At 37.7% G+C, this 22,837-nt stretch overlaps 1 protein-coding gene across 12 annotated transcripts in view; it reads right to left on the bottom strand.

Moving 5' to 3' along the window:
• Positions 1–274: 274 nt before the first annotated feature.
• Positions 275–22,837, bottom strand: part of CASK (calcium/calmodulin dependent serine protein kinase) — a 188,427-nt gene continuing 165,864 nt past the window's right edge. For 3 of the 12 annotated variants that reach the window (XM_039729341.1, XM_039729351.1, XM_039729353.1), the window contains 9 exons: positions 21,729–21,797; positions 20,314–20,349; positions 17,364–17,560; positions 16,004–16,119; positions 11,158–11,238; positions 10,985–11,065; positions 9,258–9,460; positions 7,378–7,461; positions 275–1,718 (listed from right to left, as the gene is read on the bottom strand). In XM_039729341.1, coding sequence (XP_039585275.1) covers positions 1,542–1,718; positions 7,378–7,461; positions 9,258–9,460; positions 10,985–11,065; positions 11,158–11,238; positions 16,004–16,119; positions 17,364–17,560; positions 20,314–20,349; positions 21,729–21,797 — 1,044 coding nt within the window. In that variant the 3' untranslated portion in view covers positions 275–1,541. The remainder of the gene's footprint in view (positions 1,719–7,377; positions 7,462–9,257; positions 9,461–10,984; positions 11,066–11,157; positions 11,239–16,003; positions 16,120–17,363; positions 17,561–20,313; positions 20,350–21,728; positions 21,798–22,837) is intronic. The other 9 variants (XM_039729342.1, XM_039729343.1, XM_039729344.1 and 6 more) reach the window with 9 other exon arrangements.

Genomic DNA, 22,837 nt, shown 5'->3' with positions numbered 1-22,837 from the left:
AAACGTAAATCACGTGGGCCAGTGAGAGCACGAAGAAGGAAAATGAAGTGCCAGGTCCATCCATGGTTACACCTTCTTAGTTGGCTCTGCCCTAATTCCAGCTTTGAGGAAGGAAGCCTGTGCTGATCCAGGAGGAGCAGAGCCCCTGGGAGCAGGCTGCAGGCTGTGTCCCTACAAAGGCTTCCCTTAAAGACTTTAAGACACTTTCCCTCACTGCACGAGTCACTGATTTGCTCTTGAAACTCCCTGTGATGAAATGAAGGACCCAAAAGCATTTAATTGTTGAACACATAAAAGGAAGTATATTTAAAATAAAAAAAAACTTGGTCAGACTGTAGAGTCAATTACCATTTTAAAGGAATTTACAGGGCTGTTGTAGATGAGTCTTTTGGAATAGTCAGTTTATCGCAATGTCTAAACTGGTTTCTTCATTGCACAGTATTTTCTTTTAAAATGTGTGCATCTTTAAACAATTACATACATATTAAAAATCAGCATTTCTTTGCTTCAACTTAATTAAAACGTTAATACTCTCAGACAACACAGATCTGAAATGGTGAAACCAGTAATTGCCCCCTCCCACCTTACAACAAATTAAATTGAGACAAAATTACAAACACATTTCACTACATGATTATTATTAATAAAAATCAGTTTTTCTTTTTTTTTTCTTTTTTTTTAGAAAGTTGCCCAAAATGCAAGGGATGTGCATAGGTTTACAACTTAGTCAGAATAATATTTTGCTTTATTCCCTTGGGTACGTGTTCCCATGAACGGAATGTACTTTGCTGTAGATTACAGGTTTTATCAACACAGATACACCAACGGCATGAACGCTTGCGACTGTCCACATGCATTAAGAGTCAAGACCCAATTTCAAATTTCTAAAACTTTTACAGAGTTCTTCAAAGAGACAGTATCACATTATCTGGATGTTACACAAAAGTACTAAAAAATACTATCCTAGGAGAGAAAAAACAAAAGCATGAAAAAAAAAGGCCTTTAAAATTTATGAATTTGTTTTGTAACCACTAGACTAATTACTTCAAATAAATAAAGGAAAGCAAAGTATTCCAATCCATAAAATCAGACTCTAAAAAGAATGTAGTGTTCCACCCCCAAGTTAAGGTAACAGAATCATATTATTATTACTATTAAAATAGATTATAGAAAGCAGCATCTATTTTGTGCAGTTTTTAGGGGCCCTTGAAATAAAAAGCTATGATTTCCAAAAATATAACATTCCAAAAGACTGAATAGTACATATATTTAAAGATACATTTTATTAAAAGTTTAGGAGAAATGATTAAAAAAAAAGATACTGTCTCTTTAAATTAGTGTTTCATCTTTTCTTCCCCCTCCTCCTATCTATTCGGACATGACAATAATTATATTTTAGGTCACACTACATCTAGGTAGTCTCTAGGGGCCAAGACCTGTTGACACAAGGTCAATAACGAAGAGGTTTTCCATGTATGAGGTGGTTCCCAGTAATGACAGATTATTATTATTTCTTTCTCCTCAATTCTCTCATTCCCGGTCTAGTAGACCCAGGAGACCGGGACCCACTGGGAGGCTGTACACACGAGCTCGATGGCTTCCTCCAGGTGCCTGATGGTTTCATCAATCTCATTGTTGATAATTGTTAGGTCAAAGTAGTGTGCATATGTTCTCTGTAGGATTTCAGACTCCTTCTGCAGGCGCTGAAGGGATTCATCCTGTGCGGCGGCCGGGAGAGAAAACGGGAGAAAAGAAAAGTTGGATTCTTTTGATCTCTCCCACAACAGCTTCTCAGCTGAGAAGGAAATGGGCAAAAAGGCCTCAGGGAGTTGAGGTGCTTTAGCTCTCCCACCTACAGCTATGGGAATGACATGGGAGAAAGGGCACAGCTTCCCTCTGGAAGCTGACACTCAAACAGCACTCGGTTATTGACGCTCTTGGAGACAAAACACAGCTCTAGAGTTAAAAAAGCAAGGTAGAGGATGGAAGCTTGGAAAAGCAGCAATGGAGACCACATGTGAATAAATCAGACCTGGTGCACAAGTAATAACTATTGGGCCTATGTCCCAGTGAGAGCGTGAGAAAAGGGAGGAGGGGGAGAGGCTGTCAGGCATCAGCTGTTCCCACTTTTGGTAATGTTTTCTGTTCCACACCAATCCTCTGGGTCTGCTTCCTTTAATGACAATTTACTGCTAAGGAAGCTCTCACTCCACATCACTGCTCTGTGGTTTCTATCTCAGAGCAGGGCATTTCCAGCCCCTCTCAGTGGGAGATCCTGCAGATGCAGCAGGCAGCCTGGACATCAGAGCTGTGTTAGTGAGGTCTGCCTGCCTGAGGCAGCTGGGTGCAAAAGGCTTCTTCCCAGGGCTCTGTAGCAATTATAAGTTTGAATTCTCTTCCTGCAAATTTCCTTATGAATTAAAAAAACCCAACAAACTCATTTGCTGTTTTCAGAAACCTTGAAATAGCCACAGGAAAGCAATCAAGTCTTTCCTGTCCCACAGGTTTGGGGTGGATTTGGTGCCAAGTGACTCCTGCTGCTCTGCAGTATCCATAGGCTGACTCTACCTGATCAATCAGCTGGGACACACTTTGCTAAACAGAGTTTTAGGCTGCAGAAGTACAGACACAGTGCCCACAGCTTTGTCACCAGAAATTATTCTGGAAATAGATTTTTATCCAGCTGTTAAGATGACCTCCACCTTTATTTGTTTCTGTTTCAGCTTCCCAAGTATTTGTAACTACAGTGACAAGTAGCTGTGGAACAACAGCTTTCAGGTCCCCTCAAGGAAACAACCTGCTCTGAGACAGTTCTCCTTCCCTGCAGGAATGAAACCAGCCACTTCTGGAGGAGAAGTTCTCTGCCAGAGTTACAGTTCTGCTTCTCTCCTGAAGCTGCAGCCTCAAATGGGGAGGGGGCTGTGTGGTGTGGCTGTCTTCACTTGAAAATTATTACAAATTTCCTTCCAAGTCGGGCAAATACACCTCACATGCACTTCTGTACAAGGGATGTTCCCTGTACAGGCCATTTTGCACCACCAGCAACTCCTGGAACTTCTGTAGAAAATTCCAGTGTTTCCAAATTTAATTTATGCTATTAATAAAGAGAACAAAGTGGATCAACACTAGTATGAAAAATTTTTGTGGAATATTTCATATGGCCCAGTGAAAACCCTAGTTAGGTGAACTTTCAACTTCTCAGAGATTCCAGAAGAGACATCAATTTGTATCAGCTGAGCACCAAACCTTTCCTGCTTAAATTAACCTACAAAGGAAGGTCAGTAACTTTTCATGCAGACTATTTTCAATGCTTTACATTAATTAATTTTGTATTTATAGTCTGTCTTGTCCAAATCATAGTGCACCTTGAGAAGAGTTTTGATCTCATGACACAGGGCTAACAGTACTGAGAAGCCCCTGGAAGCCCTAGAACTGTTAAGTCCTCATGCAGGTTTTGAATTATTATTCAGATTTCCCATCAATGTTACTTTTGCCTACAGATATGGACTCTTCTCACTCAAGCATCTATCCTACTGTGACTGACAATGAAAATCTGAAAATCTTACTCATTTTGAGCTATCTCTAAAATGAGCTATCTCATTTTAAAAAAAGTGAACTGGTAAAGTTTACCTTGCACACACAAAGGTTCCACAAATCTAAGTGTTTTAAAAATTCATTCAATGTCAGTATTCTTCTGACTTAGCTTCTCCTAGATCCAACTCACTGGGATCAAAGTGGTCTTTATTTTGGAATATCTAAATTTCCCAGACTGCTGGAAATGTAAACCATTACTTTCATATACTTTAATGGGCAGTAGTAAGTTTGGCATAGGCCATTGCAATAAGTTTCAAATAGGTTCAAACTTTCCTAAGCTCAGCAAAAGGAAAAGAGATCAAAGCTCTTGATTTTTGTTTCATTCTGGGACGAACTTTTGCCTGTGTTTGTGATAGAATATCTATTTGTACATGTCACACTTGGCTGTTTTCTCTGAGTCTGCAAGACTTAAATACCAAAATTCATCTTTGAAGCTAGCTGTAATCAAAGTATTTGCTGCAGTAAGTTCCTCTCAATTTCTCTAAAATGTCTTAATTAAATTTTGCATACTGAACATCCCAGCTTATGTTCCAAGAAGGAAATTCTTCAGCAGTTGTGCTCTCAATAGTGTCAAGAAAGAAGATATTTATCAAAATGTTCAGTGAACTGCAGGCAAATGAATGGCCAAAACTTCAGAAATTAACATTTGGGAGCACAACATCTGCATTTCCTTCTTCCCTCAGCTCTTGTGTAAGAGGAATTTTATATGGGTCTAGTTGCAGTGTGTCCATTACTGGATCAGACTTTTTCTTCCTAATTCATTTCACTTTCCTAATCTCTCTTTTTCCACCACAGCTGAAAGGAGTGAAACATGGCTTTGCCCATGAAATACCCCAGGTACATAAAGGCCACCAGTGGCATCTTCAGTCTCTGAGGGCTGGGCTTTTTTACCCTGAAAGTACATAGAACAACAGCTGCCACTTGTGGCAATCAAAGCCCAGCCCAAAAAATGACTAATATTCCCTTCTAAGGCTGTGGACAATGTGTAAACACCATCAGGCCTTTACCAGTGTTGCTTCAACAGAAAGAAATTCACAATTTAAACAGCTGGTGGGCTCTAGACTTCCTAAAAAAAAATTCCTTTGGCTGTAGGAAGGGAGGAAGCACAGCTAGAAGTCTGAAGAATTTGGCTCAATAAGGTCTACATCAAACAAATGGAGGCTGTGATCTCTTTGCTGCTGTGTGGGCAAAGGAGGCAGGAACAGCTGGAGGAAAGAGGAGCTGCCCCAAGGTTTCCTGATGCACTCTCTCCTCTGTTTTAGCACAACCACCATCAGATTTAAGCTTCCTCTGTGATCAGACAGGTGGGGGCACTCTGGGAGATTGCCTGTATGATTTACATTGGTCTTGTGCTTTGCAGGACTGCTCAGGGTGCATTGCTATATCCACTGGAAAGGATAATATTTTGTCTCCTGACTCTTGCTGTGTGGGCCTCGATTACTGAGATATTTTGTGTGGTCTTTGACAGGATAAATTACCTCAAGAGAGACATTGTTAGGATCAGGCCTCTGCACTGGTTTTAAGTTCAGATATACATCTGTAAGAGTAGAATTTTTACTTCATAGATTCTCTTTTTGCTAGCAGATAATTTTAGTGCAGATATCAAAAGTCATTATTATATTAAATTTTGACTCCAATGGCAAAAGTTGAAGTTGAATGGGAACAAGCATGTCTACATTCTAGAACTACTGCAATAACCAGGACTACCTTGTGAGCCCCTAGCTGGTACTTACAGGCAGTTTTCTGCACCATTTTGGCAGCTATGTACAATTAGTACGAATGCAGGAAAATGAAAAGAAAAGCAAAGATGAATTTTAAGAAAACATGGGAAGGGGAAAAAAGGACAGTCATTACAGAAGTGTTCTCAAAAAGTGCAAGTAAAATAAAGCAAGAGGACCAACAGAAAGGGACAATCATTATGCAAATGAACCTTTCAAAAAGGAAGCATGAATGGGAAATAGGAAACACACTCTCCTCACCCTTGCTTGCTGCCCTGCAGGCTGCTACACACAGACACACTTTGCTTATCTGCCCAGAAAACCTTGGCAAACAGAATCCCGTGTTTGGGTAAGGGCTGTAGCTATTACCATTGCCTGCCCCTCCCTTTCCTTAGCTTTAATTGATTAACAAATTAGCATGGTTTGTAAGTGTGGCCTTGGCTCAGCAATTCATGTGCCTGGGTGAAACCCTGTGGGCACAGAGACTTTTGTCACAGGAACTTAAAACAGGTTTTGCAGCACCAACACAATATTTTACTTCTAACTCTCTGACATGAAGTACTTCCCCACCACTACTGTAAAAGGCACATTTCTGTTCTCTTCCTAGTGTATCTGGGAAAACGTTTTCTCCCTCACATGAACAGTCCCAGCTATCTCTGTATTACATCCTAACTGGAAGATTAAAATTTAAGTACCACTGGCAGATGAGTGAGGCCAAGGAAAGACTGTCTGGGAGCTGGGGCAGTATGGAGGCAACAAACCAGAGCAATTATGTAATTTTACAGGGTAGCTGATGCAATGCTATTTGTTTACACAAAGGAAAATTCAGTGCAGATGACTAAATTCTAGTATTTTATCCAGACTGTACTGATTCACAGCATCACACCAGCAGTTACCTGAAGTATCAGCTCACTAACATGGCAAGTTCTGCTGTGCTGAGAGATCTTTGTTTTTACACTCTTGGGTTGTACCATTAGGGTGTGGGTCACACAGTGAAATGACAAAACTTAATGCTGTGAAAGTGAATAGAGCCTTCTTCCCCTTCCTGTCCCTCTTTCACTGCTTGTTCTAGCACTGGTGCTTAAAAACTGACAAAACTCCAATTTAGAGCTAAAGTAGCTCACTAAAGCATCATAGTGAACTAGCAAAATGCCTCAGCTGTCAGTAAAATTCCAGCTTGAGGCCAAAATTCTTCACTTTCCACTTTTGATTTGAATAATCATTCAGGTTACTTGCATTTAAATGTGCTTTTCTGGCTCCTTCCTTTCCTGCAAGCCTCTGCAGTGATGTCACAGCTTCATGCTTATGATATTGTAATTACATTTCTATAGAAACCTCCTGTAGTGACATGGCTTCTGACTTTGTGTTTTGATGATCAAGGAGACATCTAGGGTATTTGGAACAGATTCATTATCAAATCCAACAGATTAAATACTTTAATATGATGGTTTAAGGAAGACTGAGCAAATTAAGTGTTTGTGAAAATGGAATTTGTGTGAGTGTCAGCTAAACCCAGAATTGCTGGGTATCCTTGACATCAGCAGCAATCTGCAGAGCAGATACCCTATAGAAACTAAGTAGGAAATGGATGATGTGGACCTCCAGGAATACTCAGCATCGTTCCACAAACAATTACCTCTGGGGTCAAAGATTCCAGTTTTTAGAGGACAGTTGTCAAAATGAACAAGGTTATTTCTGATACATATTTGCTGTGCAGGGAAAATGCTAAGGCTAAAGGTGGGATCAGTGCTGGCATTGCAACTCACAATTGAGTCATTTGTGCCAATGATTTGGAAATGGCTCTCTGAGCTGGAGCAGAGAATGAAATAATAGAATATGTACTTTTAGCATACAGCACATGGGTCCTTCCTCTTGAAGCCCACATTTTGAGCTAATGTTTCATAAAGAATAAATGTATGTCAATCAACTTAATAAAGCTGTTATTCAATTATTTTTCTGCCTTTTCATTTACAGACAGGGAAACAATTGAAGAGTCTGATTTGCACATTTGAATCTAATAATTAATTCTGTCTCTGCCAGGACATCAGACTGCAACGTGCCATACCTCATTAATGCCTGGGGTAATCGTAGGTGCAGCAATAAAAACAACAAAAGGAGCAAACTCTGCAGTTCTCAGGACCTTCAATGCCTAGGGGGAAAAAAAAAAAATCAGATACTTTAGAGGAAATCTCCAACAATCAATGTGAAGTAAGTTTAGTCACAAAAGCAAAAGACACAAATTCATGATCTACCAATACTGGATTTGTTTTTACTGAATTGGAGTCAAGACCTTAGTAATACAGACACCTATTTACATTTTTGGTGGTCCAAACATGTATTTCTCCTTAATCAAAGTGAGTTTTTGAGACTGAAAGCTTTTTCAGAGCTTTCAGTAAAAAAGCATTTTCAGAGTGCCCTATACAGTCTCAAAGAGTGTGGATTTCTGTTTACATTTAAACTGACTGATGAAATGCCATATAAAAAAATTCAGTTATAGAATAGATAGGGAAAAGAGCCAACTTTGTTTTAGAATATTGATTAAAGTATAAATTGTGTTATTATAAAAATATTTTTTTAAAAAAATGGAAATGTGATGTGAGAAGTTTGAAGTGTTTAAAAATTGAGCATAGCACTAAATGCAATAAATACAGCTCTAATCTCCTGAGCCAAATCTGTGCAAAAGAGAAGAGCTCTCATTAAAGAGTTGCCTTAATGAACTGAGTGACATGAATTGCCATATGTGACACTGTCACAGACCTGGGCTGGACTGAAGTGCAGGACAGTGGGTTAAACACCTCAGCTGAACTCAGAGGGATGCACAAGTTAAAGTCAGACTGCTAAAGGTCACTCTGGGTTTGCTCTTTCTATTTCCTATCTTCTCCACAGCTTTTTCTTTTTAAAGAAACCAACAAAAAAACCCCATATTCCACCCTTTATTTAAGCTGAAAGATTTTCTCCCTGCTGCCACCAACAGGAATCACCTCTGCCAGCCTGCTCCAAAAAAAAGGCAAAACCCATAAGTGAAATGCAAGAAAATCCATAGGAGTGCCCAAGGGAGAACAGGCAAGGGGTGTAAGACAACCAGGAATAAATCCACAAACAGGTTGGCTCAGTGAGCTGAGATGGATGAATGAGGAAGCTGGTTAGCAAAGTGGCTTGCTGGAAATGAGCTGGAGGAAATGAGCTGCAAAGGCAGCTGTTACCAAATATAAATATATTCTAACAAAGATTAAAATCTCTTCTGAGAATTGTACAGGACTTGAATAATTCAGGTTGAAAAAGTTTATCAAGAGGGTTTGCTGTTAACAGCTGCTCCATTTGAACTAATTATAAATGCTGCTCTCCCTGAATGCTGTTAAATGTGGGATTTTGTTTTTAAGAACACCACCACACCATCATATTCTGAATTCTCTTAAATAATTTAGCCAGGTATTTCATTTCTGTTGTGAAATTCTTAGAAAAATTTGAACTTCCTCAATCCATTCACAAAGAAGAACAAAGTCAGCAAATTTAAGTAGATAACACTGGTCACAATTTTGTCCTTCCTCCCACTTCCTTCCACCTGCTAGAATAATATGAACATCACAATTGTCTACATTCATGTTGTTTCACTTAACAAAATATATAAACAGATCCCTGTGAATTGAAAGTAATGACTACACAGATGTTTCAAAGGAAATGGATCAGAATTTTCCACAGATTTTCTACAATGAATAAATAAACTATTAGTGTTTCTTGAGAGCTTGATTTTTCTTTCTCCTCTGTGTTCTTCTAACCATATGATTACCAGAATTCCACAGACTGATATCCTGGAGGTTCAAGGACTTCTGTTTCACATCACTTTATGCACCACTTACCTAGTGTGCAATCAATAAAAACATTTCAATGAAACAAGGTTGAAGGATTTGTGATGCCCTTATAAATTATACACTTCTAATTAGTTACCTGAGGTTCTACATCAAGTATTGCAATTAGTCCCTGCTCATGGATCTTTCGTATTGTTTCCAGTTTTGTCCCATACATTGCATCCTCATGGCTGCCATATTCCAAATATTCATTGTTTGATATATCCTGCATCATTTGGTCATGTGATACAAAGTAGTAATTTTTGCCATTTTCTTCATCTTTCTTTGGAGGTCTGGTTGTGTCTGAAAATACAAAATATTTAAGTACAGATGCAATATTAAGGTTATATGTGGCTTCTTTTTTCTGTTTGTTCATCAATACTCAATGACCTGTCAGATCACACACAGAGCAATGGCGATGAGGCAGTCAGAATGACAGGCACTGGGAAAAGCAGGAGTTTGGGGACATGTGGTGGGAAAAGCAGCAGTAGAGTCCCTAGGGCCTACTGAACTTAAGATACTCATATTTCTCCTAAATCCTCTTCTGTACTACAACATTTCTGCTTTTTTTTTTAATTTATGTTTTTTGAGGTTCTTACAAGTATGAAAAGGTAGTTCTGAAAAGCAGCTTAAAAACCTGATTAAAACATTTCTGCTTTTTTTTTTTTTAATTTATGTTTTTCTGAGGTTCTTACAAGTATGAAAAGGTAGTTCTGAAAAGCAGCTTAAAAACCTGATTACCTGTGGTCAAGAGAGGTGAAAGCTACTTAGGAATAATATACTTTTTTGAATATTGCTTCTACAGACTTATGTGGTAAGAGAAGTACAGCCTACTAATCTTTAGAATTTACTGCCATTGTGTGTGACCTGATATCTTTGATCAGGTTTTCAGTATGCAGGTAATTTCTTCATTTCTTCCAAACTCCTCACCCAATTTAAGGCCCATCTCAAAAGCTACCTACTACACCATGGTTTTGTGAAAGAGTGCAGAAAATGCATCTTTTTAGTTTTATAAAACCAGTGAAACAATTTCAGTGCTTCCACAGAGCAGGAACCTAATGCAGGCAAGCTAAGGCATGCTCACCATGGCATAGGTGAGTCCATTTAAAAAGCACCTGCAGATAAAATCACTAGTTTCTGTGAAGAAAATTAAATTAGTGTCACTTGTGAGCCATGAACGGCATTTCTGAGGTCAGTCTGAAATGGAGTGGACAGGTAGGGGCTGGATGCTCTTGTTTTGGTGTGCTCAGCTTGAGGAAAAAGGATGCATCTCCAAGGGACCATGTAATGGCATCTGCAGTTCCTGCAGGGTATTGATAGAGATTGTCATGAAGGGAAAACACCTCTGTGCTCTTCATAACAACCCACTGGCAAGCAGTGAAATTAATTGTGTTTTCTTTTACTTAGTGTCACCTCTGGAAACTTGAAACTTTTAGTGCAATACCAGTCCTTAAGACTTGGCTGTGTGAAGTAATTAAAACACTACAGTTTCCCTCTATATCCCGCTCATATTTCTTCTCATGGGAATTATACACAGTTAAAAATGAAGAAACTTTTATCCTTCATTCTAAATTAACACACATTTGGGGTAGAGAGAAGTAAGTCTAACAAGCAGTTTTGTGAATAATAAGGAACATTTGATGCAAAAGTGGTGTTACGTTCTAATGTCCCCTTTGAAAAAGCAAAGGAAACACACCCAGTCCTACACAGCTCCCACCTTCAAGGCAGGATTTGTCTCAGCTGAGCTGAGCACAGGCAGTAGAACAAGGGGGATGCTGTCAAGGAGGACACAAACAACTCTGGAGCACACTGAGCCCTGCTACTTACGAGGAATGGGGTAAGCAAATCTGTCCGGATGTTTTGTGATGAGCGTGTTTTTTATGTGCCTTCTTCCGACCCCGTGGGCACCTGAGTCAACACAAAAAAATCATTTAGAGATATTCCACCAGAAGGGCTTCAAAGCTGTGATGCTCATGTTCAGAAAAATAACTGAAAATTACCTAGTAGGACTAGTGTTTTCCTTTTGAATGCTGGCAGCTTTACTACTTCTTCATATGTGACGAGATCTAATTGATCAAACACTAAAACACAAAAGAAAGCCCCAAAGGATAAGAAAAAAAGGCATATGAATGGTGACAACTAATTCTGCTACAAATTATAGTTTTTGCAAGATTTAGATTTATAATACAAAGTAACATGTTATGGAAAATAAAACCATTCATTCCTTACGCAATTTTAACAAGAGTGTTCATTTAAGAAACTGTTAAGAGCAGTAACAAAGCTACCGAGATGCTCAGCAAAGTTTGCATGTCCTTTCATGCAGTGTTCAGCAGACCACAAAAATCAGCTAGAACAGCATGCCATTCACATTTGCATTCCTAAGAAATAGCAATACTAAAGAAAAATTTGTGGACAGTGACTGACATGAATACAATATGAGAACATCTATTTACACTGAAGATAAGGATACTTCCATAATAATGTTTTAACAAGATCTATGAGAAATACACAGTGTTAATACTTTGTGGTATTTATTCTTTCAAACCACACCACTTGTAATTAGAGTTCTCTTTAATCACACGTGCTAATTAAACTGACATGCTTTTAAAACTTGTGACAGAATGAAGAATTCTAATGAAAAGTGATGGCATTACAGAAAAGAACCTCCACCATATTTAGGGAAAAATTGTAAAAGTATTATTTCAGATATCATTTCAACTGCAGTTGAAATTGGATGAATTCCATCATGCCTATCAATCTGTTGTCAATTGCCAGGGAATATAGAGATTGCCAAATGAAGTTTTGTTCATTAATAACAGCTTATTCCTCCTGTGCCCAGTAACACATCATCTCTGGTAACTCCTGCTGAATTCCAATGACAGAAGCAGGCAGGAGGCAGTTATTTGTATTTGTAAAGACTGCAGCAACCAGCAATTGTGGAGCAGAATAATGAACAAGAGTTTTCAGTTCTGTATTTCTGACGCTATGAAAAGGAGGCAGGAGAGACTCCATCCAAACTATGGAATCTCTCTCTGAGTGTTTCCAAGTCTAAGTGGTGTATCCACCTCAGCTATATCCAATCCATCTTTTAGGATGAGTGTGGGTATCAGTTTTTCAGTCTTTTTACCTGAGTAAGCCCAATGGCTTCAATTTGGTGAAACTACAAATCAGCCAATTGACACACTCAACTCTTTAAGGCCTTGAAAAGATACAGATATGAAAACGTCCTAGCCCATTTGAAGCATTTTGAATTTCATCCTGAAGAAGAATCTCTTTCAACCTTTCCCCAAATACTACAAGCAAAAATTTAGTTGTATTTTTTTTCTATTCCACAATGGAATTCTTACTCTTGTCATTTTTGCAACTTCACATTATTTAAACAAATCAATAATTCATTTCATAATAATGATCTACAACACACTAAACAGCTTTACCATGCTAACCAACTAAGCCTGCAGGTGTCTTTTTCCATTGAAAAATAATAATTAAAAAGAAATCAATCCTTTATTTTCTTCTTGAACAAAACCACGTCATGTTAGATACAAACAACAGGAACAAACACCAGAAAATGACACATATTAATGCCTTCATCACAAAGTAGTGGCATGGAGAAGATGTGTCTCAGTCTACATGGATTTAACTAATGATTGTGGGGTTCTCAAATGCAAAAGAAAAATGATTAATTCCTTAATATACAAAGATAGGAGGAATACAGGGCACACTTAAAGACTGAACTTCAATGCTTCTGTGTTACTAGCTGATAAAAGAAAAGGAGTTCTTGAAAGGAAACAGCAAGAAGCAAATAAAGAGGCATTGTCACTTGACAGGTTACTTACATGCACAGAGGCCATTGGGAGTAAGACAGCATGAAAAATGTACAGGGGTCATTGAGATATGGCTTGTAATATATTAGTAAAATAAAAAGTATATGCACAAAATAAACTTTACCATGCAGTAGTCTAAACACAAGGCAAATAAATCACATTAAGAAATGATAAACATATTTTATAAAAGCTTGGCAATTTTCTACATTATGCATAATATGGAGCATAGTTCTGGTATGTTCTGCTCTTTTCTGAAGCCCTGCAGTAACTTTTCAGCAAAATAAATGAAAAATGTATCTGGATATCACTGTAGCATATCTCTAGAGCATTTATAAAAATGTCAGTGAATCTAATAATGGAAAAGGCATTTCATTTTTTTCTGTGGGCTTTGGTTTAAAACTGACTTTATACTGATAAAACATGATCATGAAATTGTCTAATACTCTAATATGAAGCATGGAGGAAAGAACAACAGGATTACATTTTTCTTGCAAAGGAGAATGTATTTGCTTCTGATTCAAAAAAGTAACTGAAATAATCTCTTGTTTACTTCATAAACTACATCTGGTTTGCAGAATAATCTCATTTCTACTTCCAGTAATATCCCAACATGCCACACCAGCCCTTAAATCATCAGCTGGCCACACAAATATGAGTTGACTGTGAGTTATTTTACTGGGTCATTTCTCAGCACCCCAGTTCAGTCTCACCCCTAAGAGAAAAATAACACACAAGTCCAGTTAGATTACACACTGCTGATCAATTGATTTAGTTTTATACCTGGATAAAAGATAAATAAATTCTACTTTCCTGTAAGAGCAACATTTTGACAATGATTACACTTGTTTTGGATCCAGCAGAAGAAAAGATCTGTTTTTTATTCTGAAACAGAAGCACTGCAAGGTTGCAGGGGCCAGTGCTGCCATATTTCTGACCGACAATCATGGATGTGACAGAGCACTTCAGAGAATTCAGTGAATTCAGTGCCACCTCAGGTAAACCTGAACTCACATGAGCACCAAAGCAATTCATAATATTCATATACTGAATATCCTATACTTGGTGCCATTCCCTGGAATATTACTGACATCACCCTCAGTACCTCAGGGACACTAAGATCAATAACACTTCTACAAGAAATCTTGATTTCAATCTGTGCTTACATTAACTTTTTGACTTAGGGGAAAGGGGAAGATGTATTCTAAAGGGAACAGTTTCTTTTATGGTCATTATCATAATTTTTAATGTTGGTATTTCTAATTCCTGGCAAACACCTGCTCTGATTTAAAGCAAATAAAGATATAACACTGCTGGTGAAGGCAGGTGAACTGTGTGAATCAAAGTGCCATCAGCCTACTCTGAAATGTGCCCCTATGCCAAGACTGCAAAGTGTACATTCCTTTCAGGAATTTACCTGATAGAGAATCCCTGAGCCAGTTCTGCTCCTACAGTTCTGCCTGCTCCTCCTCCTTCCCTGGCTGTCCTGCCTTTAGCTCACTCCCTTGTAGCAGGCCCTGCTTACTCACAAGACATTTGTAGTTCTGTATTTGCACTGAGAGATGCATTAAGAAATGTATCTGCCCTTAAGAAAAAAAATCCATGTTTTTCTTGGATTGTTCTTGATCCAGTTCACAGCATGGCCACAAGTGAAGGGAGGAGCAAGGCTGTGGGAATGTGTGCTGGGAGCAGATGATACTGGTATTGTGAAAGGCTTTGGCTCATAAAATCCAGTTTACTCTCAACAACTTTTGTTATAATCATTAAAATGTGGTTGAGTGCTACTGCAATGAGGGGGAAACATTAGAACAAGCACGGTGTTACAGCAGCAAAGGGAAAGAATCAACTTAAACCTTTCAATCTCTGTTTGTGAGAGCTGTCAGGGTAACAAATAGTTTTATATTCACCTGTGAACATTTTAAATGCAACAGTGAATTTAAGGAGTATAAACAACAATTACTGTCTTAGAATTTAGGCTTTCTTAGAATTTACTTTCAAATTACTTTTAAGGAAACACATATTCTGTAATAGTGACAAATTATGAGCTCTGATCCTGCACACACTGTGCATGTAAAGAGAAATACCTGGAAGTATGGATTTATATTGTTTAATTACTGTGTTCAATGCAACTGAAAAAAAAATCCCCCAGAAATTAATGTAATATAGAATACTTTCATTACACTGCTTGGACAGGTATCTGTTCTGATTCTAATAAAAATCTCTGCAAGTCTCTCAGGAGACCACAACATAAGCATCACAGAATGTGCTACCAAAGCAGGAGCAACAGAAAGATGTTGAAAAGCACTTTCAGCACATTAAGTATTTTATATTAAACGAAGCAAAGAAGCAAATTCAGCTCAAAAATGACAGGGCCTGTCTTCTTTACTACTAAAACTAATGACTTTTGCTTGACAAGGACATCTTACTCTACACTTCTAAAATTTTCTATAACAACTCATTTTTTCAGCACTCTAAACAGAAGCCCCAACTCAGGATTCAGGCAGAAATCACTGCAAGGAGGATAAAACTCCACAGCTGGTTCTGTTTGGTGACTGTAAATAACACACTGACTATGCAATGGCTCTTACTCCACTTCCAGCTGTACCACTCTAACAAAAATGCTCTTTCATGATGTTTCCACATATGTAATCTGTAACTATAAATACATATTAACAAGGATGCTACAGAACAGTCTGTTGTAGAGCACAGTACAGTTATATAGGTTGCAAAAATCATATCCTGTTTGCTTCTAATGCTGCTTTAAACATAAACCCCAAACAATCTAAGCCTCTAGCAGGATATACCATGATGCACTGCTTTTGTGGCAGCTTGCCTCTCACTGACTAAGCTCCATGCTTAAATAGCAATGAACAAGCAGAGTAATGTTGGCATAATTAGAATTTTACTTATATTTTCCTAAGTAACTCATTAGGTTTATGTAATACTGCCAGCTGAACAATTAATGGTGAGGCTTAAACTGCAAAAAATTTAACCTGTTACAGATACCTGCATTCTCTGTTCATACCTGCATTGTGCTTTGCCAAATATTTGTCTTTGTACTGCTTTTTTTTCTTTCCAAACCAAGTACAGCTGGCCTGTTGCTCCTGTTTGGTCTTCTCCATGGCAATACAAGCAACTCGCCTGACATAAGGAGGAGAAAAAACATTTTCTGTTGTAATCAAAGATCTTTAAAAGCTGCACAGAATGAATTACAAAAGCAAGACTTTTATACAGAACATGAGTACAGTAAAACTTTTAAAAACATTTTTTTATGACTTCAAAGAACATATATACAGGGAAATATTTTCTTAGAGGTAGATGATGGAAGCTGACAGATGAAGTGAGCATGGGAGGAAGGGCAGGTGCTGGAAAATATTCAGACCACTCTGTAGCAGATCAGAAGAGAAGAGCACAAGATCTGGAACACTGTGGTCTAAATTACTGCAGAGCAAGTGGTGCTGTGCTGGGGGACTCTTTGGAAGTTCACCTCTAGGGTGAAGCACACCAAGGGACCCTGCTGCAATGTGGATTGTGCCTCCCTCACATCAGGGCTGGCACAGAGCTCAGGAGATGGAACTTTATAAAGGTCTTGTCTGCCCCTGTCTCTCTTCTGCCAAAATCTCCCTTAGCCAGCACAAGAGCAGTGCACAACTGCAGCTCTTTTACGTAACAACTCCTGAATGAAGTATTTTGTGCTAAATTACCTAAACTTTACTGAGTTATGGCCACACCTTTTGAAGTCCAGGACTCGCTTGCCACAATTTGTGCTGATACATTTAAAATTTTTTCTAAACAGCTCCTGCAAGAGGTTGTTTAAAGGCTCTGCATTCTTCAGTGCCACTGCTGTTCACTGAGCCTGCCACTGGCACTGTGAGCTTGTTCTGCTTTTTGACATTCATATGAAAAATGAAAAGAAAATCCTAAAACTCCCTCAATGACCTTTTTGCTTGACAACTTGCTGAAACCCTATTCCTGCAGCACTTGCATGTAAACAGTACTAATGAAACCACTCATTAGAAGCTGAAAGAGAAATTAATCTGACCCTCTTATATATAAACAATTTGCATGCAGCAATCTTCAATCCTAGTTTCCTACAGTATACTAGAAAGCACAATCTTTATTAACACAGGAATTAATTTTTTTTATGTAATCACACATATGAAATTGCAGGTAATTCTTACTGCTATGCATACATGAGAAAAAAATTAATACCACCCAAACTGAGTCAATATATAGACTTAGAGAAAAAAAAAAGGAAGAAAAAGATAAAATAATTCAATGGCTAGCTATACAACAATGAAAAGTATGACAGATAGAAATAAAATCAAAACCAACTTTCATTTTTATAAAAAAAGTTTCATTTTTATAGAAAACTTAAGTCATACCATTCCTGAAGCTCAGGAGAAGGAATAAGACCTGCAGTACCATTTTTGGAGTTCTCAAGTTTACCCTGCCACCAGTTATGATCATCTTTGCTAATGATTTGGATAATATCACCAACTCGGAATCTGATGCCAGCTTCTTTGCAAGGAATGAGGTCATCCTTTGCTGGATCATATTCAAATTGTGCTCTTACATAGATCTAGAAAGAAAAAGAGTTTATAAGAGAGACTGCAGTATCATCACTGCCATTCAGAGTAACAGGTGAAAATCTGATCTGTGAATGCAGCTACACATATTGGTTGCAACAAGCAAAGAAAGAAACAAAAGAGGAAGGTGCCAAAGCATAAGTGATAGTTGAAAATGAAAATGCCCCCTCTAGCAAATGATGGAGACATATGATGCTATTTCAAAAGCTCTTATTTTCTACATTCTACAGAACCTGAACAGCAAAAATGTAATAAACTCATGGAGTCCCTCAAACATTTATTAACTATCACAAATCATGCCAGAACACAAGCCAGCACCTTGCAACTCAATCTGTAATGCATTTTCCAACTGAAGTCCCATGGTATGTTTTAAAAATTTCTGTGACAGGAAATTTTACTGGACACTATAAAGGACTTTGGCTTTATTAGTGATCTTTAAAATGAGAAGTTTTAAGATTTAAGACACTATAAAAAAAAACTTTTTTAGGAAGTCCTATCACAGAATTACTCAGGAGGAATGTGGAAATTCTCTGTATGGGTTTTCAGTAAAAGTCTGCTCCTGTGTAAATAAAACTCATGATTTGAGCAAGTTATTCTCTAAAGAATAGGAAGAGAAGGAATTCAGCCTCTGACTTCACAATTTAAAATATTATACCAATCCTTTCCTTGTGTGTTACTGAGGTCTCAACCCTTGAAAATAAAAATAGGAGTGACACCCAGTTTTGGTTGCTAATTGGAGCCCTGATGCACCCAAGGATCTTAAAATCATAATGGAGTGTCATGCCCTAGATGGATAAATTTCTACAGTTCATGAACTTCCAACATCACCCTGCAGCATCTCAGCCAGCCTTGTATACACATACTGCTGATTTCTTACTAAAAATGGACTAGAGTTAAAAATCCCCAACAATTACATTGCAAAGTAATATCCTTAGAAACTGTAACAATCACTTTTCAACTCTGCTCAAATTCTGCTCCAGTAATAGCTGTAACTGTGCAGTGTTAGCACTATTCATGGCACTTAAAAAGTAACCCAATCTGCACCTCAACACATGAATAAATTAACTTAAAATGGCTAATCACTTCTATCTTGTATCTGATGTATTTTATTGGTTTGCAGCGAGAGCATCAGATGACAAGACTAATAGAGAACTCAACTTTTAATACATTAAATCTGACCCTTGCTCTGCTGTGCATTAAGTTTTAAAAAGCAACCCAATTTATTTTAATTACTTGAGAAACAGGATCTTTTGAAACCAATTATGTTTATTTAGCATTTGTTTTCCATGAAATAATCAATATTGAGCCAATCCCTTATTTTGCCTGAAGCTTATTCATACAGGTCTAAAAACATCAGCAATATTTTTACTATCTAGAAACTTCCCTGCTGTTCAAGTCCCTGCTCCAGTTTGAGCCATTATTCATCATATACTGGCAGCTCATAGAACACTACAAACTTCCTTACACATAGAAATTTATCTATTAGCCAAGCTCTCACTGTTTTCAAGGATGACAAGAAAAACATGCTGGTTCAATGGGAAAAATCAGGTAAAAATTGAAAAAATAATGTAATTCTAAATGGTGTGAGTAACAGAAACACCACTATTTTGATATTGTCTTGAGCAAAGTTTCTTCTTTTGGGGAAAAAAGCCCTATGAGGAGCAAATAAAAACCTAATATAATGTCTGGAAGGTGTTTCATGGAGCCTCTCCAGGTTTACATTCAGGCAGCTTCAGCAGAAAATGGAAAGCTGAAAAAACCATAGAGAGCTTTAAAAATGGGAAGTGAAGTATGAGCAAACCATTCTTGTAATAGAAGTTCCAGCCAACTCAACCAGACAGCAGTGTAAAAAGATTCTCAGAGACAAGAGTTACTGTAGCTGATTGACTTCTTGAATGGAACTGCAAGAGCTATTATAAAAACTCCTGGCAGAGAAGGAGGCTGAGTACACAGTTAAAAAGTCAGAGGTAGATTCTGGAAAGACTACAAATAACTGGAGCAGTTACTGGAGATGAATCACAAATCACTTGATGGTATGTGATCATTTGGAGGCTGCAGAATAAAAAAAAAAAATTCTTAAAATTGCAAAAAGAAAGGGAATCCTCTGAGGAGCCCCATGTGCTTTCTTGGAATTTTCTGGAGAGGGAAGATCTTTGGTCTGTGCTGATTTGCACAACCACCAGGTCAAGATACCAAAGTTAAGGGAGGTCATTGAAAATGGGACTAAGGACTGAAATTTTAAGAGACCATCTTCAGATTTATCAAGCCTTAACAGAAACTATCCTTAATGTTTTTCTTTGAAAAACTTTGTTAATGTTAATAATTAGTTTCAGATAAACTCAAGCTTTATGATCTTTGTCAGCACAATATTTTAGAGTTTTAGACATTTGCCCTACTTGTCTCCATTCTAGCTAAAATAGAAATTTGAGCTTTCCTCTTAGATTAAAACCTGAACAGGTCACTGCACAACAGGAAGTCTATTAATGCATTCTAAACTAAATCAACATCTCCAGTTAAATTCTCAGTGATTTTGTAACTCTCACACATGTGGACACATGAAAAAAAAAAGCTATTTTGAATTAGCTACAAACAAATGAGTTAAAAAGAAAAATTAAAAAATGGAATGAATTTTCCAAGCTTAAATGTTTTAGTCCAGCACATAGAGAATATGAGTGGGGAAAAGGTAAGCAGGGATGTTTGCTAGCAGCTAAGTTTACAAAAATTCCCATGGAGGATATCTATTCACCTGTCGTCCTTTTGGTTGTGTTGTCGATGGCAAGTCCTGCAGAATAAAGTCAACCCAGGAGAAGAAATTTTCATTTTACTTTTTAAGGGTACATAACACTGTTTGTTAGTGATTCATACTACATTACAGTAAAATGGCAAGTTAGACAAAAGTATAAAGCATTGACCCATGTTTAGAAGTAACTTTTTTCTTAAAGAAAAATCAAACCCAGGCTGTTTAGCAGCAAGCTGAAGAAAGCAGGTAAAAAGTTTAAGCAGATAGAGAATGTGCTTTTTAATAAATAATTCAGCATCTTCAACACAAAAGCACCACCAAGTGAAAGAGGCTCTTTATGTGAATGCCTTTTCCATTTAAGTATCAAGTTTTGCTTTTAAAAGAGAGGCTATTATAAATGTTAAAAAACCTATGATTATAAATGTATAATGTGATCAGTTGTGCTGAGAATTAAGATTATAACTACTTTCAAGTTATAAATTGAATTTAATTTACAAAAATGTCCTAAATTTTTCATTCATGCAATTATTTTTCATTCTACTAATTAATAAGCACTTTACCTTGTGACAAATAATGTATACGTTGCAATTTTTATCAACAGTTAAAGAAATAGTTACTTGGTTTTGGGTTTTTTTGGTTTGTTTTTAGCTAGTCCCATGAACTCGTGATATTGACAGCACTCACTGAAGAAACTTGTGTGTAGTTACTACGTTGGTCCAAACAACAACAAATGAGAAACAACACGAATTTTAACATCAATGTACTTTAGGAAGAACAGGAGATCGACAGCACCTTTCTACCTGAATACATACAAAACAGAAGTACTTTGTGTTAAAGATGTGATGGGAATAGCTTGGTTTGTAGTGCAGTTTAAAGCCACTTCCTTTTGCTTTCCATACCCAGGCAAGGCTCATGTTTCACACAGTATGTGCACGTACCACGACAGCAGAGAGCACACCAATTCCTTAACTCAGATAGCGGAAACCAGTACACGCTCCAGAGGGCTCTCAAACACAAAACTTAAAAAAAAAAAAGGATCTAAAATGTCTTGGAATGCCAACTGCACAGTTACTCTCTTCCTTCAAACTCTGCTTCCAAAGTTCAAGATGGAAATAAAAGCTTCCTCTTTAAACCTCTGCTCAGTTTTGAGGAAAGTGCTGACAATGATTTAAGGATGACTGAAGTGTCACAGTACAGTAATTAACATTTAATTCACTGCATGGCTTTTAATGAGAAGAGCATGTTGGAAAAAGCCCTTTTAAAAAAAAAAGAAAAAAGAAAATGGGGGAGTTACATATGCAATAACCTGGGTTCTCTCAGCAGGACAAAATTTTCCACTGACCACACGATAAGTAGAACAGTAATGGCAGATGAGCACCAACAACTTTCACACTTTCTCTGTGTGGAACTGGAAATCTTACCGAAACAGAATTGTTAGTGCTGCTATGACCATTAGCAGGGGACTGTCTGGATGTAGAGGGGGAATCTCTCTGAAATAAGACACAAGGTTCATTAACAACACAACACTATCACAGGAACACAGAAATATTTCAAAGAACAGTTACATCCACAGCCTTATAACCATTTGCTTAGCTGCTTAATTTGTGAAAGCTTCCACACTACAAACTCTGTAAAGCTGAAAAGCTTTTCCATAGCTTAGGATTCAGGTTTGGCATTTTGATTTATCTGAGGTAATAACTATTTTTATGTTGCCTTCAGCTTTTTAATAACTGGGACTTCAGAGATCTCAGGTGGCTGACAACGCTACCAGCCCTCAGTCACACACCACTCTTGGTTAAATACCTGCAAGTTTTGCCCTGAACAGTACTTGGAATAGAATGAGGCCCATATTCTGTTTTAAAGATGTTTCTGAATATTTTTTCAGCTTTGTGGTGGTTGTCAGTCTCTACTCAGCAAGATGCATCTCCCTAGAGTGTCTCACAGGCACTGGGACTGGGGAGAAAGCTGGATTCTCTCTCCTCCCTTCTCATCCATTTCACAGCACAAGGAGGGTTTTCCTCCAACATTCTGATGGGCTTGAAAGTACCAAACCTTTCCAAAATACAGCACTTTAAAAAAGCCAATTCCCTTGATTCAGACTACCAGTGTGGGCCCACACTTCAGAGCAGAGACAGCAGACACAGGGAGCACTCTGGGAAATTCCATAGGAAGGACAGCAGGAATTTCTGCTGAGGTTTTTCAGAGCCATCTTTTTCACATGCCATTTTGACTGCATAGTGCTTAATTCCATGAGGTCAGATAATTGAGCCATCTCTTCTGAAAATAAAATAATCCACTCATATATTGTAAAAAAAAAAAACACAAAAACAAAAACCAACTCCCTTTTACCCTCACAGGAATTCTGGAACATAATATTCCATGTCAAAGGTCAGCTTAGGAAGGTCTGGTCATTTTGTGCAACATCAAGGACAGCAGAGAAAAAGGGCTAAAACAGTTCTCTAAGCAAACAAACTTAACCCTGTCATATTTTATCAATACCATTATTTTGTGAATAATTAAAAACCTGGAG

The sequence above is a fragment of the Passer montanus genome, unplaced genomic scaffold, assembly GCF_014805655.1.
Source record: "Passer montanus isolate IOZ18808 unplaced genomic scaffold, ASM1480565v1 scaffold69, whole genome shotgun sequence".
NCBI classification, from domain to species: Eukaryota; Metazoa; Chordata; class Aves; order Passeriformes; family Passeridae; genus Passer; species Passer montanus.
Note: the sequence above shows the minus strand (reverse complement) of the source record. Positions and strands in the feature narration are given on the sequence as shown.